This window comes from Chenopodium album, chromosome 10 (assembly GCF_948465745.1).
Source record: "Chenopodium album chromosome 10, dcCheAlbu1.1, whole genome shotgun sequence".
Classification (NCBI taxonomy): domain Eukaryota; kingdom Viridiplantae; phylum Streptophyta; class Magnoliopsida; order Caryophyllales; family Amaranthaceae; genus Chenopodium; species Chenopodium album.
Genome location: NC_137843.1, coordinates 5,398,205 through 5,422,703, shown reverse-complemented (window position 1 = coordinate 5,422,703; position 24,499 = coordinate 5,398,205). Strand labels below are relative to the sequence as shown.

General features: G+C 35.8%; 2 protein-coding genes and 2 pseudogenes across 3 annotated transcripts; 3 read left to right on the top strand and 1 right to left on the bottom strand.

Annotated features, from left to right (window-relative positions):
* Positions 1 to 519: 519 nt before the first annotated feature.
* LOC145563271 (pentatricopeptide repeat-containing protein At2g21090 pseudogene) lies at positions 520 to 2,388 on the top strand (annotated as a pseudogene).
* Positions 2,389 to 4,326: 1,938 nt separating this feature from the next.
* On the bottom strand, positions 4,327 to 10,358 carry LOC145563270 (uncharacterized). Its single transcript, XM_081623715.1, has 7 exons — positions 10,008 to 10,358; positions 8,588 to 8,699; positions 7,862 to 8,023; positions 6,785 to 6,831; positions 6,202 to 6,343; positions 4,918 to 4,984; positions 4,327 to 4,814 (listed from the first exon to the last, which is right to left on the bottom strand). Exons 1-7 carry the CDS (start codon positions 10,227 to 10,229, stop codon positions 4,760 to 4,762), a joined length of 807 nt encoding a protein of 268 aa, XP_081479841.1. The 5' UTR covers positions 10,230 to 10,358; the 3' UTR covers positions 4,327 to 4,759.
* Positions 10,359 to 10,980: 622 nt separating this feature from the next.
* Positions 10,981 to 19,374, top strand: LOC145564631 (O-fucosyltransferase 38-like; annotated as a pseudogene). Its single transcript, XR_014094871.1, has 12 exons — positions 10,981 to 11,248; positions 11,730 to 11,826; positions 12,011 to 12,078; positions 12,627 to 12,715; positions 12,797 to 12,974; positions 14,719 to 14,847; positions 15,038 to 15,174; positions 15,569 to 15,782; positions 15,892 to 16,076; positions 17,129 to 17,224; positions 17,369 to 17,534; positions 19,141 to 19,374. The product of XR_014094871.1 is annotated as an O-fucosyltransferase 38-like (transcript).
* LOC145562029 (uncharacterized) lies at positions 18,395 to 23,473 on the top strand. Its single transcript, XM_081622184.1, has 5 exons — positions 18,395 to 18,556; positions 19,141 to 21,281; positions 21,721 to 21,905; positions 22,971 to 23,066; positions 23,206 to 23,473. The coding sequence occupies exons 2-5, from the start codon at positions 19,557 to 19,559 to the stop codon at positions 23,255 to 23,257; spliced, it is 2,058 nt and encodes a 685-aa protein (XP_081478310.1). The 5' UTR covers positions 18,395 to 18,556; positions 19,141 to 19,556; the 3' UTR covers positions 23,258 to 23,473.
* The last annotated feature ends 1,026 nt before the right edge of the window (positions 23,474 to 24,499 follow it).

Below are 24,499 nucleotides of genomic sequence, written 5' to 3'. Positions count from 1 at the left end.
AAGAAAAGTTCTTTTGCCTCTAATCAATCACAACATGTTAATTTTTACACTATTCATATGGTATACTTAATCACATTATTTTAATTAATACTTATATAAGGCTCAAATGTAGTTATATAAACCGTTGTCGGATTAAGTATGATGGATTATGTTTGATGTATGTTTTTTACAAGGTAGTTTTAGACAGTGATGATCGAAGTTGTGTATGGAGAATTGGAGGGAGTAGCTTTTAGAATCATTTTGCATTGAAGACATTTCCCACACTTGCCAAGACCTCTAAGGCTCTAATTACAAAGGGATACTATCCCCTTCGCCAGTTGATCTAAACACTTGGTGGTGTAATACACTCCTTAACAATTAGACTATTAGACTTGTATAGTAGCAAAGAATAATGAGAAACTCTAAATTGATCAACAATTGCACATTTTAACACCAAAAAAAAAAAAAAAAAACAAGCTCCAAACTCTACTGTCTGTATTAGACTATTATCAAGAACAGAGGCTAAATTTTTTACCCAAATTAACCAAATAGCTTAACTTCAATATTTTCACTATACATGTTGAACACTCCTAAACAATGTGCATCATTCTTAACTCACTGCATTGCAACCAAAGACCTGCAATTTGGCAGAGTTCTTCACTCTCACTTCATAAAAACATCCTTCATTCTAAACTCTTTTATCTCGAACCGCCTTGTCGAGTTATATTCCAAATGCAACTCCATTGAGAGTGCCCAGAAAGCTTTTGATGATCTCCTTGAGAAGAATAGTTTTTCTTGGAACACAATTATTTCTGGGTACTCTAAAAATGGTCTCTTTGATCATGCACACCAACTGCTTGATAAAATGCCTGAACCAGATATTGTCAGTTACAACTCTGTGGTTTCTGGGTTAGCCCATTATGGGTTTTATAGTGAGTCCTTGTGTTTTGTCAAGAAGATGCAAAGTGTGTGTAGTGGGTTTGGGCTGTTCTTGGATGAGTATACAATTGTCAGTGCTGTTAGTAGTTGTGCTATTTTGGGTTCGAAAAGTTTGTTGCAGCAACTTCATGGTGTGGCGGTTGTGCTTGGATTAGAGTATGATGTTGTCATATGTAATTCTTTGATTGATGGTTATGGTAAATGTGGTCATCCTGATTTATCTTACTCGATATTTGCTCGAATGCCTGAACGAGATATTGTGTCATGGACTTCGATGGTTGCTGCCTATGCCAGAGCGTCTAGGATGGAAGATGCTTGCTTGGTTTTTAAGCAAATGCCTGTGAAGAATTCAGTATCCTGGACTGCATTGATCACTGGTTTTTCTCAAAATGGGGAAGGAATTGAAGCTCTCGATCTCTTAGATCAGATGCAGAAAGATGAGGTTCCACCTAGCGCCTTTACATATGTTGCTGTGTTAGGTGCTTGTGCTGATTTAGCACTTGTAGAAAAAGGGAAACAACTTCATTGTCGAATCATTAGATCAAACACCAGAGTTCCTTTGATGAATTCGTTTATTTATAATGCTTTGATTAACATGTATTGCAAGTGTGGAAACATGAGATCAGCAAGGCTAGTGTTTGAGAGGATGCCGGAAAAGAATGATGTTTCTTGGAACTCCATTATAAATGGGTTGGCTTATAATGGACATAATGAAGAATCGCTTGAAATGTTTGAAAGGATGATTGTAGCAAAAGTAAAGCCTAATGAAGTCACATATCTCGGAGTGTTATCCGCTTGTTGCCACACAGGTCTAGTTGATGAAGGCATGAGAATTCTCAACTTAATGACAAAGCATGGTTTGAAGCCAAGACCAGAACACTATGCTATCATGATTGATTTGCTTGGAAGAAAGAACAGACTTAATGATGCAGTAGAGCTTATTGAGAGAGCTCCTTCTGTTTCTGATCATGTTGGAATGTGGGGTGCACTCTTAGGTGCTTGCCGGGTCCATGGAAATACAAATCTTGCTCAGAAGGCTGCAGAAATGCTATTTAAATTGGAGCCAAGTAATGCTGCTAGATATGTGATGCTGTCAAACGTTTATGCAGCAGGTAAAAGATGGGATGATTCTCGTCATGTGAGAAGGCTTATGGGTGAGAAAGGATTGAGAAAAGACGCTGGTTTAAGTTGGATTGAAGTAAAGAATATCAGGCATGAATTCGTTGCCAAAGACATGTCACATAGTTCTCGGGAACATATATATCAAGTTATCCATGAACTGGTGGATCAGATGAGTGAAGTGGGATATTCTCCTTGTGTTGAGATAGGTCTTGAAGAAGATGAATTGTGTCATTATGATCCAAGTTTTTTTTACATGACTTAATCAAGTACTGATTATTTTTTAGATCATGTAATAGTGTGGTTTCATCCCTCTGCTTTTTCTTCAATTTCAGCTGTAAAATCATCTACCTCAACTTATTTGTGAAACAAAAAAATGAGGTTTCGGGAGTAATCCATTGGGTCAAAAAATTATGTAATAAGTGAAAATAGACTAACTATGCATGTTGTATACATTGAATTCAAGTTTTTGCCTTTATATTTAAATAGTATAAATTCTCCAAACATTTTAAAGCATGTACAACCGTTAACCTTTGGGGTCGGTTAATGAGAGAAAGAAAGTGTAAAAGTAATAAAAAATTGAAAAGAGAGAAAATTTTGCGGAACATTTGCAGTAACCAGGTTTTAGGAATAACCGGCTATTTACATGTGGTCATGGAATAAAATATTGCAACTTGATGGTTTTCATGTCTACCTATGATGATGTGGCACAAGTGTGACACTCATAGATTTAAGAGAGAGATTGTGTGGTGGGGTTGGATAAATACGACTAATTCGAATTTGATTTAGACTCCAATTAAAGGAAAAGTTATCCCTGCATTTTAAGCTCTTATTGGTTTATTATGGCCAATTTTTGTTGAGGTTCATTTGTACCACCTTCCTTTTACTACAATGGCTATCTATAGGTACATGATTTTTGTTTATAAATAAAAATAAATTAAAAAAAAAAAAAACTGAGGAATCCATCATAGATTGAACTAAAAAGGAAAAATTGTTAAAAATAATACAAACTTTCGTCCATCTACCTTAAACAAGTCGAACTTTTAATTTTTTTTTGAATAATACAAACTTAAATGGGTATTCGCTTTTAACGAGATATTTGACCTACAACCTAAATGGGCGGTTACGTGTTTTTTTTTTTTTTTTTTGGCTAAATTCATTTAAGAATTTTATTAATTGCTAATAAAAATTTAACCATAGTCAATTAACAATTAAAATAATTTTCCCTAAAAAAAATAATTCAAAAAAATAAAACCCACCCTCACCACCAGCATGCAGCAGCCCCACCCCCCTCACCACCAGCCTCTCTCCCTCAAACCCGGCGGCGCTAGCTTAGCCACCCTGCCGGCTCTCGCCACCATTCCCCCGAACCACCATCATCGAAACAACCCTCATCTCCATGAAAAGTAGTTGTCATTTTCCAATGGAGTTAATCACCTCCATTCTTACCCGATTACCTGCAAAATCACTACGCTTCAAATGCGTTTCCAAAGGTTGGAATTCTCTACTCTAAACATCCCATTTCCTCAAACTTTACCTTGCTCATGTCTTTCTCTAACAATCGTCTCCTTATTCTCAACTATGGAAGTCACTTGGAATCGACGCCATTAAAGCTGGACTCCGAGCTCGATCCTACACCAAACACTACTACTTACTCCGCGTTTGATTTACTCACTTCATTTTCTGGTTATTGAGTTTTTGATTTTTGGGTCTTGTAATGGATTAGTAGCTTTGAGTGAAATGTTAATAATACTCAATTGTTTAAGATTATGTATGTAATCCATCTACTAGTACCCATTTCTCACCCCCCTCATAGTCATAGAGATGAATTGGCTCCGAATTTTCAGGTTTTTGTGGCTTATTCGTGATGCGTGGAAGTCGAGGAGGTTGCGGGGGTCAAGTCGCCGGAGAGCCAAGCGCAGTAGAGGTGGCTGGTGTGCCGCCTGGAGGTCGCCGGGGAGCTGAGCGCCGGGAAAGGTAATGTCGGCAGGGAGTGAGGGGAAGGGGTGGCTGGGATTTTCTTAAAAAAAAATTAATAATAATAATAATAATAATAAATATAATTTTTTTTTTTTTGAAACAAATAATAAATATAATTTTTATATCTTTTAAAAATATAAAAATATTAAATAAATTTTTTTAAAAAATCAAATTAAATTGTCAAACCAATCAAACAATGACACGTGTTCTATATACCAATCAAACCAGTCATAACTTGTTTAAAGCGGATGTCCTTAAAAGTTTGTATTATTCAGAAATAATTAAAAGATTGACTTTAGCTGATGGGTAAAAGTTTGTATTATTTTTGATAATTTTTCCAACTAAAAAAGAGTATACAAATTGTTACAAAACTTCACCTAAGTCCTAATACTAAATAATGTAGAGAGGCAATTTGTACCCTTTTGAAGTTGAGTACAAGAATAAGCTTTTCGCTTCGACAAGTTGTTAACAAAGCTGAATTAAGTGCCATCAGCATATATACAAAAGCAATTAAACAATAAACACATTCCCTGAACCTAAACATCCTAATGTTTTTCTTCTTTTTGTTCCTCTGGAAACAACTTTATATGGAGAGGCAAGTTGTCATACTTTCAAAAGACTATACATTCGTCGTCATTCAACTCCCAAAAAGACCAACTTCTTGTTAGCAGGCTTCGGTAACAAAAAAATTAGCTACAAAACACTACTGCTATTTTCTAAAACCTCATTCGACAAACAACAATTAGCTCTTTTCTTCCTCTTCAGTGTCACAAAGAACAGCTCCTCTGTTTTTAGCTCTGCAGGGAGTACAAGACATTGATTAAGATAGCTTAAAATTTTCAGCAATATAATAAAGCACAAAAAAAAGCAAAAAGGTCAAAGTTAGCAGATACAGCATACCTGCGGTATGCAGGTACAACACGATGAACAACTTTAGCAGATTTGACTTCAGCAACAGCCTGTTTATCTGGGGTGAAGTAGAGAATACAAGAAGTCAAATTTGTTCTCAAAGCATTTACAAGGCAGAAGTAGCAATTACAACAGCAAACTACAGATCTGGGCTGATTTAATAAATGCTTGTCAAGTTAAGATTATTCGACATAATTGAGGGCTAAGTAAATGATATTCCATGGTTCAAATTAAAATGTTTCTTTTGGGTGCTCCTCATTATTCATTTACTAAAGATTTGCCAGCTTTGAGCAAGAGAGTAAACGCTTAATGGCGTACCATGGTGGCAGGGTGAGTGACTGAGTTCTGTGAGTGAGATTTATGTTTGCATTTAGATGTAGCAAAGTAAAATAAGTAAAATGTGAAGTGACAATTAAAACATAATAATTTGTGAAAGTTAAAGTGGTAGGTACCATTTCCAAAAATAGTAAAGTTGAGTGTAAATTAAAAGAAACATTCAAAAAAGAAAAGTGAGTTGAAAGAATGTCATTTGTAAGTTTGAGCAAGGTTAACTTATTATGGTCTGCTGCAAAAATTTCATTAAATGGTGAAACAACTTCCTGTGAAGTTGTTTTGAAGAGCTAAAATTTGGAGCTTCTAATTTCTTCTTTGCCAAAGCTAATTTTAGGCTTCTGTAGAAGCAGAAACAACATAAATTATATGCCCCACCTACCCACCCCAACAATTGGCCTAATGTCTGTTTTCTCAAGTTGTGAAGCAATGTGAGAAACTTGGCCAAAAGCACCTAACTCCTAGTACAAGAAAAAGGAAGCCAAAGATAAAAGGCCAAAGTAACAACTGAAAAGCCTTGTTTTGACTTGCGGTTCCTCTTTTTTTCTTTTTTTTTTTTTTTTGCTAGAGGAAAATGATCAAAGACAAAAAAATCCCAGTGATGTAGTCAACTGTGCAAGGAGGAGTCTGCTAATCAAACAAAAAATTACATTCACAAAAGAAATGAAAATTTTCCAAATGAAACATCTTAATACTCCGTATTATATTCACATGGATGTTTGGTTAGAGAAGAAAAGGATTCAGATAAAATGGGATTATAGGAATAAAATTTGCTTGTCTAGGGGAGTAAAAAGTATCAAGATGAAGGAATAGATGATGGAATAATCAAGAAAAGCATATTCACCAAACAACTCCAAAGTAGTTTTTTAGAGATGTTTTGCACTTTTACAGGAAGGATCATACTAGCCTCTCCAAAACAAACATTAGTTAATCAAAATTACATACCTGAGGAATTCAGTGCAGCAGTAACAGATGAAGAGTCAGAGTACATAGGAGAAACTATATTCCCACTCCCTGTTGTTTTCTGTAGCCTTTGTTGGTCCGACTGCATCATATCAAGCTTCCTCTTAACTGCTTGGCTCTTTTCCTATATGGGAAGGAGACAAATATATGATGGTCCAAGGAAAAAAAAAAAAAAAAAAAAAAGGAAAAAGAAACTTGAGATTGATGCAGATCCCACAACATATGATGCCAGCCAATGCAAATGTTAATTCATCCACATCTACTGAGATAAGCAATTGGCACAAGGAACATTAAGATCTGGATGAGAAGCAACGCTTGAAACTTGAATAAAACATTTCAGCAAAAGAAAAGTAAAATAATTATCAACAGCCTTCAAAATCCAGGATTTGTGGTATCTTCCTGTAACATGGACTATAAGCATTCAGTTCAGCAATGAATGAAACCAAAAATAAGCAATGACCATGTGACCAATGAGTGCCATGACCTAGTCAGGAATCCTAAGAAGCAGATAATGCAGCAAAAGATATATTATGAACTATTGGTTATACCAAAGAAACTAAAATACCTTTTCTGCAGAAATCATTTGGGTCAATTGACAGCAGCACTCTTGCTCTGGATAAACATTCAAACCAACTGTTTAATGACAGTTGAACAAAAGTGTAGCATGAAGTTGACAAGCAAACATGAAGCAAAAAAATTCAAGATTCTCATAGCAATATAGCATTGTAATGCATACTTCTCAACAAAAAATAATATTTCACCTATCCATTCCAACGAGCTTGATAAAACATGCCATCTTTATTACATACTTCCTTTTAGTAGTCCAGTACTACTTATCTATATGCTCCAATCAAGGGTCTATATAGAAATATCGATCTCCAAGTATAGCAGAGGTAATGTTTCACAAAGGCACAAAGCTATCTCCCAGATTTGCAAACAGCCTCGAGGAAGACACTTTTGGGAAATTGGGATCAAAATGAAAAAGATATGATCATTTAAACACTTGATGCAAGATATAATTACTCTAACAAATCAAGATAGAAGGAGAAACGGAAGATGAAATATCACTATATATGCAGATATTACCATTTTTTTCATGGATACTATGTCACCAATCCTATAAGGCTATCCTCCTTTGTTTGGGGTTTGAGGGGGTTGAGGTTCTGTGGTTCAGTTAGAAGTTATTTGAATTACTAGCTACACAAGTGTGGAATTCAACTCACAAAAGAAGTAAACAATTTTTTAAATGCGGAACTCAACTCAGAATATTAGAAAACAATGCTCATTCAACCTACAGGTATGGATCAACACCAACTACCTTCAATCAGCTTTGTCAGGCATCTATATGCAAAAAATGTTCATGACTATATGTCTTTTCTTTTCTTCTTCAATAAGGACCTTTCCAGTCGTGCTTACTACTTAGACATTGCAAATTTCAGGAGCAAATTTCTTTCCCCTCAATTTGATTCAGAATTCTAATCTCACAAGTTTATATTTGATTCCAATTCAAAGTTCCGACAAACCACCACGTAGTTAGTACTAACTAAAGTTAAAAGGCTTGGCCCGTAGACTAGAACTGAAGTCTAATCCCTCAGGTTTTAATTCTGAGATGTATTAAATAGCAAATGGGAGCAGAAATAACCTTTTACAAAAGAATCTTGCAGGATATTGTATGCCTTGTAGAGCTCCAACGACAGATTTTCCATAACTCCACTTGCAGAAGAAGGTCCAAGCTTAGTAAGTGAAATAGATATTAAGGGCATTCCTTTAGTTTTACGAGCAATCAACTTTGCAGATGTAACCCCTACAACGAAGTAAAAATTGACACTATATTTGCAGCTTGAGTCAAGATCAAAAGTTGTAAGAAGTATGAAGCAGATATGGAGGATACATCAGATGTCGGATCACACATAGATAAATATAATCATAAATCACATAGTAAGAAAATTCAGTCAATTATGGGGAACAAATCAAGCTAGCCCGACAACAATCTTATGAAAAATGGAAACATCGTGGAAAAATGCTACTGATGTAACAAATGTAACTAAGACAGCATGTTCTTGTCAGCATCATAAGTTCAGATCCCAAGAAAATTGCTAAGGCACAATCCACAAAAACTTGACTAATAAAAAAAGTATCAAGAACAATTCAATAAACATTTACGAAGGAGAAAGTGTAGGCGTGTAAAAGGATTAAAGGAACAGAAAGTAGAAGGAATTCATTTTACTTTATGAGTATGGGTGGTTCAATAAAAAAAGTTAGTGCTTCAGCAATTCACTGAGTGTTTCTTTATATCAAAAGAAAATTAAAGGAGCCATGCTGAAACAAATTCCTCTTGTGAAACAGAAAAGGGTAGAGAATGGATTACCACTTAATTTAGCCTGCCAATCCATAATAAGCTTCACATCTTTTGATTTTAAAGAAGCAATTAAATAATTCATAAAGTCGGAACAGGAACCACTGATGCCTATGCTATCTCTCTGCACATAGATAAAACAAGTTAGCATGAATAATGAAACAATGAAAAATCATGAGAGGCATTAAACTTTAATCCACGTAAACTCATATGTTGAATCTCACACTATATAGAGGGATTAGAGCAGAAACTACCAAAAATCCTCTATCACGTGCTATATTCAAATAACATACTATAAACTTTTCTACTCTTGCAGCAGGACAAAAGGTCGTACAGATTAGAAAGGAGAGAATATCTAAAAACGATTGTGACAATATTTTTAGGATTTCCTAATTCCCTATAGCTGACATATTATGTGCAAGTGGGATATTGAACCAAAGTACTACCCATAACAGTGAAATCTGCAAGAAACACAATAATAAACAATAGTGACAGATTACGACCTCAAATTTAGTCATAAGTCATAACAAATTGTTTCCTTAATTTATTCACAGAAAACAACCAAATAACTGAGGCTTCCCTTCCATGGAGTACTTTTGTTGATACTATCTTCTTATACTAGTACTCCATCTTTATGATACTGCCTTCTTAATTCACCAATGTCCAACTCATAATGTCTTTCTAAACCATGTCCAACTCATAACCGTTGTCTTTACAGTACCACCAAAAATTTTTATTGCCAATTTTCTAGCCCTAAAAGTATACTACTTACATATAAAACCCTTAACAAACTATATTGATGATTCGCCAATATCTGGTAAAATCGATACCTAAAAAACATTTTGGAACCAATTTGCCTAACAACAAATGATATAACTAGCTATAATCATAAGTTACGAGGGTTAATTCAACACCGCAACAAACTATATGGAGCAATGTGATCCTTATACTTCAGTGTTATAATTATAGCATTTGAACAACATTAAAAATATACAGGCATATGGAATTCTGAAAAAATACCCCCAAAATTGTCAACTATACATACAACGATCAATGGACATGTTTATAGAACCCATTTCTTAAACCCACCTCATCACAACAGGGTTTTTAGGGTTTCATCCAAAAAATTAGCTGTAAAATTACCCAGAAAACTTCCACAAGTATTAACAGGTATATGAAATTCTGAAAAATGCTCCAAAAATGCCAAATTTCACATACAACGATCAAGGACATGATATTAGAACCCATTTCTTAAACCCCATTTCATCACAGTAGGTTTTTTTTTTTTTTTTTTTTTTTTTTAAAAAAAAAAAAAAAATGGGGTTTAATTAAAGAAAAAGGGTTTAAAATATACCCAGAAAAATTCCACAAGTTTGGATTTTTGCAGCTTAAATTTCTGAAAAAATAAAAGGGAAGAAAGAAGAATTAATACCATGTCATCGAGTTGGTGAACAGAGCGAAGAGCCTCCCAAGTGTAGGAACGAAAATCAGTGACATGAAAAGCGAGGTGAGAAGAGTCAACTGCAAAAACCCTGAACAAAAATGGGTTCAACGCCGGAACTCCATCGCCATTAGAGGTAGCAGAAGCTTCAAACTCAGGTTTTGCTTCGCCGAAAATGGGTTGAAATTCTTCCAAATCAAACCCCATTTTCATGGATCGGTCCTCGAACCCGGGAAGCTAGAGGAGTTGCCTTAGTACAGTCTATATTGTCGTTTGATTTTTGAAGGGGAAGAGGGTGTGTGACCTATGAAATCCTAAGATGCAATTCTAGTATTCCATTTTAATTAAGAATCATTCCTTTATATAAACTACTTGATAATTCTCAATTCATCTTCGGTTTTTGAAATTAATGATATTAAAATTAAAATTAAAATATAGAAATCTTTAGAGAAGTATAAATTAATAGTCAATGTTGAATTTGTTTCATGGTCTCATGTGCTAAGGGATGATAATTCTGTTGCTCATAACTTACTAGATTAGTGTCTTTTGGAGGTGAACACGTTTGGGAAAATCATTGTCTCTCGTCCATCTCCCCGCATGTCCTTATGAACAAGCTTTCCATTGATTGATTAACATATGACACTTTTCTTTGGTTTCAAAAAAAATATATATATAATTTGATACGTGGGTCGTGGGAATAAAAGTTTGAGATTAGAGGGTTGGATTAGGATTGGAGATTAGTTGGTGAAATTTCATAAAAGTACGACTAGTGTAATACTAACCTACAATATATCATGAATTCGAGGCATGATTCAATCAATAGTAAAAAATTATCATAATAGATGTTCAAAAATTTTGGGTACTCTCAAGTCTCAATCATGTGCATGTAGAGGCGTTAAAAACTAACTCGATATAAAACCGACTCGAAAAATCCACTATAACTTCACCGAACCCAACAAAGACACCAGAGCAAATTCATGCAAATCAACCGCGCTCAATCAAAGAAATCAAACCCAAATCTTCTGTCACTTAGCTCAGTGAAGATGCGGAATGGCAGAGTTTCATCCAAGAAATCATCTTTGTTAACTCGCACTCTCTATATAATTCTTCTTTTTGCTATTTCCATCTTCTTCTTTCTCCTATATTCTAAGGATGTTTTAGAAGATGAACAAAACCCACTTTTTTCTAATGATTTTCAGTCTGATTCTAACCCTCATCATCAATCCGAGCAGGTAAGAATTGATTTTTTTTTTTTACACGGGTTATCCCCTATTTCAATTAATTTGATATTGTTCTGTGTTCTTAAGCTTCTTTTGTAATTACAAATTTCTGCCTTTCTGGGGTTGTTTTGCCTTGTGATTTTATGTATGAATGTTGATTTTGTTTCAGTAATCATTGTTATTTTTTATTGGGGTTTTGATCTTTTGGGGTTTGGGAGATGATTAGCTGTGATGAGGTTTGATCAATTTGCTGTAAATCTGTGTAGATTGTCTATGTTATGGAGAGAACAATGGTTGTATGAAAGAATATGTTTATTGAAGTTGAAAATTTTGGTTGGGATAAAAAGTTGATGAATGTTAACTATTTTTCAGTAATACTTGTTACCTGTGCTCTAGATTGACATTCAAATGATAAAAAGGATACTGAAGAACAATCAACTGTTTTTTGGTATCTTCTTTGATTTAAGTAATCTGACATTGCTTCTATCTTTAGATAAGAAGTCCTGTGCACTTTGTTGATGAGCAGTTACCGGCTTCGACGTTCAGCCATGACCTGCGCCCTTGTGTCAAGCCTACTGCTAGATACAAAGGTTAGATGTTTTGCAGTCATTCTTGCTTTTCTTGAAGAAATCCTTAATTGCTGCTGAAAAATTATTGATCTTGATCGCTATCATATCAATGTTTGCCAATGGGAAACATGATATATCCTTGACTACTTATCAAAGAGTGATAATATATTCACTAACTTGGTTCAATTTTTTCATATATGGTCAGTTGCCCAGGATTCTAACAGATATTTGACTGTAAAAAGTAATGGAGGGCTAAATCAAATGCGTACTGGTGTAAGTTACTTTGGCTTTTTTCTCTTACAATTTGTATAAGTTTGTATAGCGGCTTCGTTGAATTGATTTGCCAAAGTAAGATGCTGCCAATGAATTGGAAATACTTGTAATACTTTAACTAGAATAAGAATGCAATTCACCCAAACGGGTGCTAGTGCATACATGCTTGAAAGCTTAAATCCCTGTTTATGTGTATTTGAAATATACATGTGTGAGTTTGCATGCATTTTTTTCGCAATGATGTATTGATGTGTACCTGATTCCGGCCTATTTATTTGAATGTCCATATATGCACATATAGCAGTGTTGTTGAATATCCACACATTTAAGCATAAGCACATGTTTTTACTCCTGTACCTTTCTTTGTTATTGATAGTGTAAATGAAGCAAACTTCCAATCAGTGAAGCTTGATTTGTACTGAATCATCTTATCATTATATTGGGAAAATTGCTTTCTTCCCCAACTTGTTTAAGCTTTCTTCCAAGTTCTATTTGCTTGCTTGGTTTTTTATTTTTATTTTTCATTGTTGTAATACTCTTGGCCTTAGATTGCTGATATGGTGGCTGTGGCACGCATTATGAATGCAACCCTGGTGATTCCCACTCTGGATAAACGTTCATTTTGGCAGGATTCAAGGTCTCTTTGGCAGTCCTTTGTAAAAGCTCTTCTTTGTTTCTGCTCTGTGGTTTCTTACCATATTTTAATTTTCTTGATCAGTGTATTTGGGGACATATTTGATGAGCACTATTTCATGAGAAGCTTGCATCAGGACGTGAGAATTGTGAAGGAACTTCCTAAACAGCTGGAATCTGTTCCTCGAGCCCGCAAACATTTTGGTTCCTGGTCAGGGATGAGCTATTATGAGAATATGACACATTTGTGGAGGGAATATCAGGTGTGCCTTTTTTTTTTTTTTTTGCAATACAATTTTTTTTTTTTTTTTTTTTTGCGGTACTTGGATGAGCAATCAGTTTCCATATTCTTAACATATTCTGAACTTTGGGGGGGAAAAGTGATCTTGAGTAAAGCATATGGTTGGTGTTTTCCCAAAGTATATTGGAATTTGACTCCTTAAATCACATCTGAACGAGGCCAAGGATCTCAAAATTCTCTGCAATACAATTTTTTTTTTTTTTTTTTTTTTTTTTTTTTTTTTTTTTTTGCGGTACTTGGATGAGCAATTCAGTTTCCATATTCTTAACATATTCTGAACTTTGGGGGGAAAAAGTGATCTTGAGTAAAGCATATGGTTGGTGTTTTCCCAAAGTATATTGGAATTTGACTCCTTAAATCACATCTGAACGAGGCCAAGGATCTCAAAATTCTCTACAATACAAGTCATACCACAAAAAACATTGGTTTATACAACTCAGTGGTCTTATATTTTACAATGTGGAACTTTTGAAAGTTTGTTATGGGATTGGCTTTTCTAAGTTTCTAGCTATGAGGTCACTCACAAATTTTATAGTTTAGAGTTTATGTTGTTTTCAAGTACTCCAGTCGTCTTTGAGAGCAGTGTTTGAAAAGGCGCGCCTGGCGCTGGGGCGTAAGGCGTTAGGGGCCATGCGCCTTTTGTGATCTAGGCGAGGCGATTTTGATGAGGCACACTAAGGCGTATAGACTGCGGCACACAGAGATTTTTTCAGAAATTTTTTATTGTTTATCATATGCGCCTTATTTCAATGAGGCGCGCCTTAGGCGCAGGGAACTCTGAAACGCCTTGAGCCTTTTTATGCATTGTTTGAGAGACTGGAAACTGTGGCTGCTAGAAGTTTCTAGGGTTTTCTTTTTCTCAGCTTTAGGGACAACAAATGAGATTTTGGCTCTTAATGACTTCGTCCAAGTGATTAATTGTGCCTTTTAAAGTTGTACTGTTATTTTGAAAAACAACACATGCCAAACAAACAATAATGACTAAAGCTACTAGTTCACAACAGTTATTTCAAATATATCTATTAGAGAGAAAACTTCAATATGGTGTTTCATCACCAGGACTCCAGGAGGTCAAATGTAGTTGGACTCTATGAGGTCTGTGACTAACAACAAAGTAGATTGTCTTTGCAAACCGTGGAACCTATTGATTTTTCGCCTATGTATCTGCCTTTACTGGCATGCAAAGCAAAGAGAACTTAAAAGTGGCTGCTGTTTTATAAAGGAATAAAAAACCCTTTACAACCATCCCACCTATCTGAAAACATATCTTCCATGAAGTCTCAGAAATACTGATCTCAGAATCGCCACCTAATGGAAAGCCTTAAATAATTGCAAATTGTATCTGTAATGTAAGTTTAAAAAACTGCCTGAGACTTATTAATGGGCTCCATCTAGCTAAGAATTTGGTGTTACATAGAAGGATTGTTGTAAATGTATCTTATTGTATTTTATGCCACTTAATTTGTGGCTTTATCAAATTTTTACCCATAAGGATCTATATACATGACAAGGCATACAGGGCCAACTTTATAGTGTGGTATCAAGGGTTCTGAGGAAACTACTTAACACTTGATAATTTTGAACAGTTGTCCCTCCTTTTGTTTATCCCAACTATTAGAATCAATAAGAAAGTATATTGGACTACTATGATTGAATACGACATTATTGTTTATAGTTTTTTTAACTTGTCTAGTCATGATATTCAGGTGATTCATGTTGCAAAGTCAGATTCTCGGCTTGCAAATAATGATCTGCCTCTTGACATTCAAAGGCTCCGATGCCGTGCTCTATACCATGCTTTACATTTCTCTCCTCCTATTGAACATTTGGGCAAGGTGAATTTCTACATCTACTTTACCTGTGCTGTCTAGAGAAAACAGATTTTGTGGAGAAAGCCATTAAAAGAACTTCTAATTTTTACAAGAGCTTTCCATGTTTTCAGTGTTTCCTTTAGAATGGTTTCAAGAGGCACACTATGGGGTATGTTTAAAATTAGGTTCTGACTTCGTGGAAGTGACACCACAGAGACTAGTGGAGCGGCTAAGGTCGCGTGGGGGTCAGTACATTGCTCTTCATCTTAGATATGAGAAGGACATGCTTGCTTTTACTGGGTGTACCTATGGTCTTTCTGATGCAGAATCTGAGGAGTTGAGGATTATGAGGTAATGATATTTATATTTGCACAACACCAAATGTATATGTAGCATATGCTTCAAAGACAAAATCTACTGCGAGAAATGCTTAGAAGCACTTCTGATTCGAGGTGAATGGAGCTTTAGTTGCAAGACAAGGACTGACAAAATATAGACTTTCCCTAATTGCTGCCTAAGGAGCAGTCATCTACAAAAAGCAACGTAATGGACATAATCTAATTTGTAGAACTTGATTAGGTTCAGAGGGATACAAAACTGAAAAGAAAAGTTTCATGTCAGCTGATGTTTGTGGTGTATCAGTGTATCAATAAGCCTTCACCCCATCACTATTACATGGAAGATTTAACAGCCTCCCATGTTTTTCTTACATAACTAACTGATGCTTCTCTGCCAAAATTGTCAGGGAGAACACACACCACTGGAAAATAAAAAAAATAAACTCCACAGAGCAGAGGAATGCAGGCCTTTGTCCACTTACACCCAGGGAAGTTGGGATCTTTATTAAGGCTCTTGGTTATCCTCCGTCAACATTAATTTATATTGCTGCCGGTGAAATTTATGGTGGTGCTAAGCGACTGTCTGAGCTGACTTTGCGATTTCCTAATGTGATTTTTAAGGTATGCGCTAAAGTTACATGCTTTTCCTTGGTAATTGACCCCTGCATTTTTAGGACATTTGCGGAGAAGCTATCTTGGTTTCTGTCATTAACTAGTTCTTTGTTGGCAGGAAACGCTGGCTACCCATGATGAATTAGGAGCTTTTTCCCATCACGCTACTCAAGCTGCTGCTATTGATTATATCATTTCTGTAGAGAGTGATGTGTTCATCTCTTCTCATTCAGGGAACATGGCAAGAGCAGTTGAGGGTCATAGGCGGTTCCTGGAGCACAGAAAAACAATTACACCTGACAGGTAATGAGTTGCTGGTTTGAAATACCAATGTGTCTTTATATGTCCTTAGTGCTTGTTATGGAGTTCGAGTTCATTGTTTTTGTGCAAAGAATCAAGCCATAAGATGGTTTACTAAGTTATTTTTAAACTAGAACCATATTTCCATATAAAATTTGAGTTACTAGAACCAAAAGTTATCAGAAGATTTGGTTTGAAGCTAGAGGAGCTCTATTGTTTCTCTGGTTGGTTGGGGTGTATCGTATCAGTTGTTTTGTTAAGTAACGACTATTGAAACATAAAGAAGTTGCAGTTCCTCAAGTTTGCCTGTCATGTTGGTGGTCAAAAGCATTTTTTTTAATGTCAATAACTATTTTGTTTCTTATATATTCTCGTGAATTGCCAACATAGGAGGCCGTTTGGGGCCAAAACTAAAAAGATTGTAAACAATACAGTCTTCCATCCGTTTTCTTTCACTTTGGTGGTAGGTCCCTTGGATTGACAATTTTCTAGGGAGGAGGTGGTGGCTGTCGTGAAGGTTCAGGTTGGGGATTTGGCAGTGAGAAGGGGTTTCTATATCTATTCCAAACGTGGATGATACTATTCATTTCTGCATATAGCTGTCAGGAGGTCTGAAGTCTACGTATGTATTATCAATGTCAAGCCGTAGTTTATAGGGTCCAAAAGAATCAAATTTGACTTTTTTTTGGGTTAAAAACCTGAATAACTTGGACCATTTTTAAGTCAATAGGTTATTTAAACACCTAGGTGATAATTTTATGTAAGCACCTTTAAAGATTTTATGGAAGCACCTTCAAACATGAATGTATTGATAATATCTTATAACTTATTTTTCCGACAATATATGGTGTTAAGTCTTGCACGGTAAAGGGATCCCTTGGGATTTTTAAGTCTGTATGGCATTAAAGCAAATAATACAAGATATCCTCTGCAACTGCATAGATTTTGCTTTAGACAACAAAGCGATCAATAGTGCCACAATTGCTGGAATGTTCTATCTTCTGTATTATTTTTGTTATTTTTAGTAATATTATGTGTTGACCTGTTTTCTGCAGGAAGGGTCTAATTGAAGTATTTGATAAGTTAGATTCTGGACAACTACAGGAAGGGCCATACGTATCCAATATTGTCAAAAAGATGCATAGGAATAGGTAAGTGTAGAAGCTATACTTCAATTGTGTTTAGGAAGTAGGTCATTAGCCATGAATTCAGAATTACTTTCTCCTTGTGACATAATTTCCTACATCGTGCCATATTGGTTAAGTGTCACACTCTTATTCTCTTTGACATTACAGGCAAGGGGCTCCAAGGAAAAGAAATGGCCCTCCACCAGGGATTAAGGGCAGAGCACGATTCAGGTTTGAAGAATCATTTTATCAGAATCCGTACCCGGAATGCATATGCAAGTCATAGGATCATTTGCTGCAATTTGAGCATGAATTCTTTTCTGTGAATCTGCTGGTGGCTTTGATTACTCCAGAGCATTTTTCTGGGCATGGCTTGACTTTATCACAATTCACGAATGTGCAAAAATGAGCTAGGATATGATGTTAGTATGTTACTTACCCTTTGTTGTATAAGGGTTTTTTTTTTTACTACAATTTTGTTATCATCCCTTTTGTTAATTCTTTTTGTTTCCTTACATCATTTAGAGCTCTGAATTGGGCTAATGTTGTATATTTTACATTCTGATTGCGGCATCATCAGCTACTCAATTAACTCCTCGAGTTCTATTTGCCAATAATATGCTTCACATCTTTTGTTTTTAAAGCAGTTACGTAATTCATAAAGTCAGAGCAAGAATCACCGATGCCTATGCTGCACAAAAATAAAACATTTCGTTCCTTCCCGCCCCATATATATGACCACATATTTCGCAATATACTAATAACAATAATACACAACAACAGCAACAACAATCCCGTCCCAAAAAAAATAAAATAAAATAAAATAAAATAATAATAATAATAATAATATTAAAAAAAATCACGAAAAAAAAATAGTTCACAGGACTTTTGCCTAAAATATCCGGGTGAATCAAGGAGGATCCAGATATTTCAGACTTTCAGTCAGATCCACCTCAAACATCCGGAAATTTTAGGCAGAGTGACTAGTGAGTGTCGTGGGTATTTATTTACAAGGGGTAAATACGGAATTTCATATTAAAAATACGAGCGGTGCCTAGTAAAATGGGAGATTGTTTAACAACTCCTATCTAGGTTATTATGCCGCCAAAGTAAAATAAAAAATACTGTAAAATTTTGGGCAAAATTAAGCTTGAAACCGCCAAAGAATTTTATAAAAAAAAAAAAAAACTCACTCACAAAATCAATCCTTGAATTTCCTCCTCCGATCCCATAGCAGCAACGAACTCTGACCTAGGTTTATACCATTCGTTGATGTCTTGCGCAATTTCATCAGAAATTCATTGGTTATCTTGATCATGATCTTGGGTATAATCGAAATCGTGCTTCCAATTTCAGGTAATCTCTGATTTATGATGGTTGTTTTAATTTAATTTAATTTATTTATTTATTTTTTTTTTGTAATTGAATTCTGATTTAAGTTTTTGGAGAAATTACATGCGAATTCATAAGTTTTGATTATAAGATGAAAATTGCAAATTTGGTGTGCTGGGATAGTTTATAAGATGAAAATAAGTAGAGTGTTCTGCATCCTTTTCCCCTTCCAAACTGGTGCGTGAATTGTAAGTACAGTGTTCTGCAATTCAATGTTGGATAAAATTCTGGTGTACACACGCAAAAAGAATATATAGAAATGCAGAAAACTGACCAGCAGAACAACAATGAGAGTACAACTGATCATCATTCATCAATCATCTCTCATTTGATACCTCTACAAATGCAGTAATATAATTTCATTAAAAAAAAAAAACCATCTGTTTGTTTATTCTGTTTTGGCAAGGTAGTTTATGATGTTTATACTAGCGAGAATTAGCTTGGTGTTCTTTGGATCATAATCTATTAATATATCTGCATAATTTTACCAGACAGACTTTGAATCTGAATCTATTTGTTTCTGTTTTTTATCTTTTGGAAAATTATAGAGAATGGTTTCCGAATCCAGTACAGTTGGTCTTCTGCCCTCTAAACAAACATTACAGCATAGCCCAGGGTTACTGCAGGACAAGGAGTTAACTACACGGTTAAGTCCCCAAATTAATTTTTCCACTCCATCAACACCAACCAGTTTCCATAGTGAGCCACAAATCAGTAGGAAACGCCGTCGATTTTATGAATCACAGCCCAGTTTTCATGCTACTAACCAGATTAATCTATAGGCCTCAGTGATGAGAATTCATCAATAAAGCGAGATGTCCCTTTTGTTAGTTGGCCACAAAACTTTACATTTCAAAGTCATGAGGTGAATAAGTTTGTTCAAGGCTCTGAAACAAAACAGCCTTCTTTTTATGTTAAGAATCATCATGAATTTCCAAGGAAAACATCAGCTTCTGGAATTGGAATGAACTTGAACAATGCCGGTTTGTTTGCTTTAGATGGAAATAATACGGGAAGTGATAAGGAAGAAGTGGATTCGTCTGTGGATTTTTCCAAGGCAATTGAGGATGCAATAGGCAGAATTGAGTCCCTTATTCCATCACTTCAAAAGCTCGTTAAAACTGACCAGTTATCGGACCAAAAGAGTGTTGATAATTTGGGTATAAGTTCAGCAAATCCTTTAGGCAAGGAAAAAGACTTGGTAGCAACAAATGAGCTACACCTCACTGACAATTCGGCTATATTTGGTGAAAATATGCTTTTTAACCAAGGGAGTCCAATGCTTAGAAAAGGCAACTCTCCAGCTCTTTCTCAGGTCAAATGGAGCAGGAATATTGATTCTGTAGGTCATGGTGATGGTATGCGACAACAGATGCTTTATCAAAACGGAGATTTTGATCCTATGAGAGGTGAGATCAAATGCTTGAATGTGACGCATAGATTGGTTGATAAACCGTCAGGTTGGGTATCAGCTCAAAGTGATGATAGAATGAATGGAGTAGAGTTGGTGAAGAACTCAAATGCTCAGTCGATCAGCCAGGATCCTGGGCCTATGTTTAAGGCCGACTTTGGTAGACCTGAGTCACTTAAAGGTAAATTGAGTAGGAATGAATCTTTTTCAAGTCATGCCTCAAAACAAGTACAAGATTTGAGGCTCATGCCACATCAGTCCTATCGTGGAGAGGCTATTGAAAGAGAAGCGACATTGAGGCCCTGCACACAAGTTCCATCTGCGGGGTCTACAAGTTCCATGAGACATAACAGAACAAGTAATGCGCGTCCTCATCAGAAATGGAGTCAGAGTCATACAAGTGGAAGAATTGCACAAGAAATGGGCCAATCATCGAAGATGATCAGGTCTAGGGATTCTTCTAACAGAAATAGTCTAATCAGGAAAAGTATTAAGGGGCCTTTGCACAGCAAGGTTGCCCCTCATGATCAAATCTCAGAGGAAACGAGTTGGAATTCATGCACTTCTTCTGGCTCAACAACTCAACAAAGTGGCTCGCCGTCTTCTTTGAGTGGGAGTTATGAATTATCAGGAAGTGATAGTTATGATAGTGATGAAAGTGAGCCACTGCATGAGAAAGTAGGCCACTCAACAAGGATGAAACAGCCTGAATATACTGATAGTACCACTTCAGGATACGATGATACTTCTTCCTATTCTAACAGTAGAGATGACTACTCTGATGCAAAATCCTCGAGCCAAATGAGTTCAGAACGGTTGCATAAGTGGGACCCACAAAAGGAAGGAGGAAAAAGGAAAGGGAGATTGAGGAGACTTGGAAGGAAGCTAGGTATGATATTTCACCACCATCACCACCACCATCACCATCATTATATGGATGAGTCTGATGCACGTCATGCTAGATCAATTTGGAAACGACTTGGAGAGATGTTTCATCACACAAAAAATGCCAATCATCGTCAGAAACTAAAGTCAGAGAAGCCAAGAAAATCTGAGGTCAAGACTTTGGTGAAGAGGAAACAACCAAGACATTTTCATGCACTTGTAAGTGGGCTAATGAAGCACATGAAGCATTCTGAGAAACCTAAACAAGTGAAGAATGGTTTCAAAGGGCTTGGAAGTGGCCGTCATGGGGCTAAAAAGAAGGGGAAAAAACTGCTTTGGTTGCCGAAAATTCATGGGGGAAGAGGCAGAGTGAAGGTGCCCGACAAAGGAAAGGTCAGGCTCGGAAATTATAGGACAAAAAGTTTTGCTGCAGCTAAGATGATTTTGAAGAAATGAAAATGTCTCATTGTATTTGTATCAATTATGTATATGTATGTTAACAATGTAGCATTGATTTTTCAAAGTTGCTTCATGTTCTTCTTTTGATCAAAACATGAAAATCTCTTTCATATCAAAATTTAAGATAAATTGCCTAGTATTTTCTACATAATGTAATATTTTATAATTTCTTCCTACTTTTACTTATTGAATATCATATGGATGATGAAAACACATTAAGATAATAGGCGACTGTCTGAGCTGACTTTGCGATTTCCTAATGTGATTTTTAAGGTATGTGCTAAAATTACATGCTTTTCCTTGGTAATTGACCCCTGGACATTTGTGGAGAAGCTATCTTGGTTTCCGTCATTAACTAGTTCTTTGTTGGCAGGAAATGCTGGCTACCCAAGATGAATTAGGAGCTTTTTCCCATCACGCTACTCAAGCTGCTGCTATTGATTATATCATTTCTGTAGAGAGTGATGTGTTCATTTCTTCTCATTCAGGGAACATGGCAAGAGCAGTTGAGGGTCATAGGCGGTTCCTGGAGCACAGAAAAACAATTACACCTGACAGGTAATGGGCTGCTGGTTTGAAATACCAATGTGTCTTTATCTGTCCTTAGTGCTTGTGATGGAGTTCATTGTTTTTGTGCAAAGAATCAAGCCATAAGATGGTTTACTAAGTTATTTTTAAACGAGAACCATATTTCCATATAAAATTTGAGTTACTAGAACTAAAAGTTATCAGAAGATTTGGTTTGAAGCTAGAGGAGCTCTATTGTTTCTCTGGTTGGTTGGGGTGTATCGTAACAGTTGTTTTGTTTAAGTAACGACTATTGAAACATAAAGAAGTTGCAGTTCCTCAAGTTTGCCTGTCATGTTGGTGGCAAAAGCATTATTTTTTTAATGTCAATAACTATTCTGTTTCTTATATATTCTCGTGAATTGCCAACATAGGAGGCCGTTTGGGGTCAAAACTAAAAAGATTGTAAACAATGCAGTCTTCCATCCATTCCTCTTCACTTTGGTGTTAGGTCCCTTGGATTGACTTTTTTTCTAGGGAGGAGTTGGTGGCTGTCTTGAAGGTTTAGGTTGGAGATTTGGGAGTGAGAAGGGGTTTCTCTATCTATTTTCAAATGTGGATGATACGATTCATTTCTGCATATAGCTGTCAGGAGGTCTGAATTTTATGTGTATTTTATCAGTGTCAAGCCATAGTTTATTGAGTCTGAAAGAAAAACTTGATTCAAATAATATCAAATTTGACTTTTTTTTTTTGGTTAAAAACCTGAATAACGTGGACCATTTATAAGTCAATAGGTTATTTAAAAACCTAAGTAATGATAATTATATGGAAGTAACTTAAAGATTTTTATGGAAGCACCTTCAGAGATGAATGTATTGATAATATATAACTTAATTTTCTGAAAAAATCTGGTGTCTTAAGTCTTGCACGATAAAGGGATCCCTTGGGATTTTTAAGTCTCTATGGCATTAAAGTAAATACTACTTCCACAATTGTACATATTTTGCTTTAGACAACAAACAGATCAGTAGTTCCACAGTTGCTGGAATGTTCTATCTTGTGTTTTATTTTTGTTATTGTTTGTCATATTATATGTTGACCTGTTTTCTGCAGGAAGGGTCTTATTGAAGTATTCGATAAGTTAGATTCTGGACAAATACAGGAAGGGCCGTCCGTATCCAATATTGTCAAAAAGATGCATAAGAATAGGTAAGACTTAAAAGAGTAGAAGAGCTATACTTCAACTGTGTTTAGGAAGTAGGTCATTAGCCATGCATTCAGCATTAATTTCTCCTTATATCGTGCCATATTGGTAAGTCTCACACTCTCATTCTCTTTGACATTACAGGCAAGGGGCTCCAAGGAAAAGGATTAAAGGAGTGGCCCTCCACCAGGAATAAAGGGCAGAGCACGATTCCAATTTGAAGAATCATTTTATCAGAACCCATACCCAGAATGCATATGCAAGTCATAGGATCATTTGCTGCAACTTGAACATGAATTCTTTTTTGTAAATCTGCTGGTGGTTTTGATTACTCCAGAGCATTTTACACTACAATTTTGTTATCATCCCTTTTGTTGATTCTTCTTGTTTCATTACATCATTTAGAGCTCTGAATTGGGTTAATGTTGTACGAAGTATATTTTACATTGTGATATGATTGCGGCATCATCAGCTAATTAAGATTCAATTTTTAATACATAGTCACCAACTCAGCTTTTGAACAACGAGACTTCTTCTGAATTCCATAAAGAGCACCCGATAACATCTAATTTAAGAGAGAAACTGCATACATTATTAACATCAGAACTCAAGCTTTCAGTCATAGATAGCATTGTTTATCAGCATTATTGCTTCACTCTTCCAACATCAGATTACTGTTATTTATTTTGTGCAACTCTCCTGCTAATTCTCATTATACCAATCTCATCAACGTACCTGTAGTTTGCTGATATTTGATGTTTAATTCATGTATTAAAAATACTTTTGTATATTCGTTGATTGAATCGAGCAGTCTCTGCAGCCTATGCTGAAACAGATTTTCTCAAATGAAACAGAAGAAGACACTGCATTACCACTTAATTTAGGCTGCCAATAATAAGCTTCCCATCTTTTGATTTTAAAGAAGCAGTTGCATAATTCATAAACTCAGAGCAAGAACCACTATTCAACTAATGCCTACGCAATCTCTCTGCACAAAAATAAAACAAGGAAACATTCGAAAATTCAGGCACTAAACTTTAATCCAAGTAGACTCGTATGCTGCCTCACATTATCTGGAGAAATCATCAAATTACCAGCAGGTAAAAATCAAGTTAGAATCTATCGGATGCCCGAGCTGTGATGGTTCTAAGCCTTGAAGAGATTTTGGCAGCAGGGGAACCCATAATAAGGCGGCATAGACAGTCCGTTGCAATTTTGATAGCATCATGAGAACCCACAATGTGATCTTGTTAGCAGCAACTACAATCCTAGTTTTAGTTGCATTTTCAATCATGAATTTGGTCTTCCCACCTTTCCCACAAATCCTTCCAATGGCTCGAGTCAAGTGACCCCCCTTAAGTGTACGCTTGACATCCAGCATATCGATTGTAGACATATGAAAATGATCGTACTTGAGAAAAACATCCCTTACTTGCTC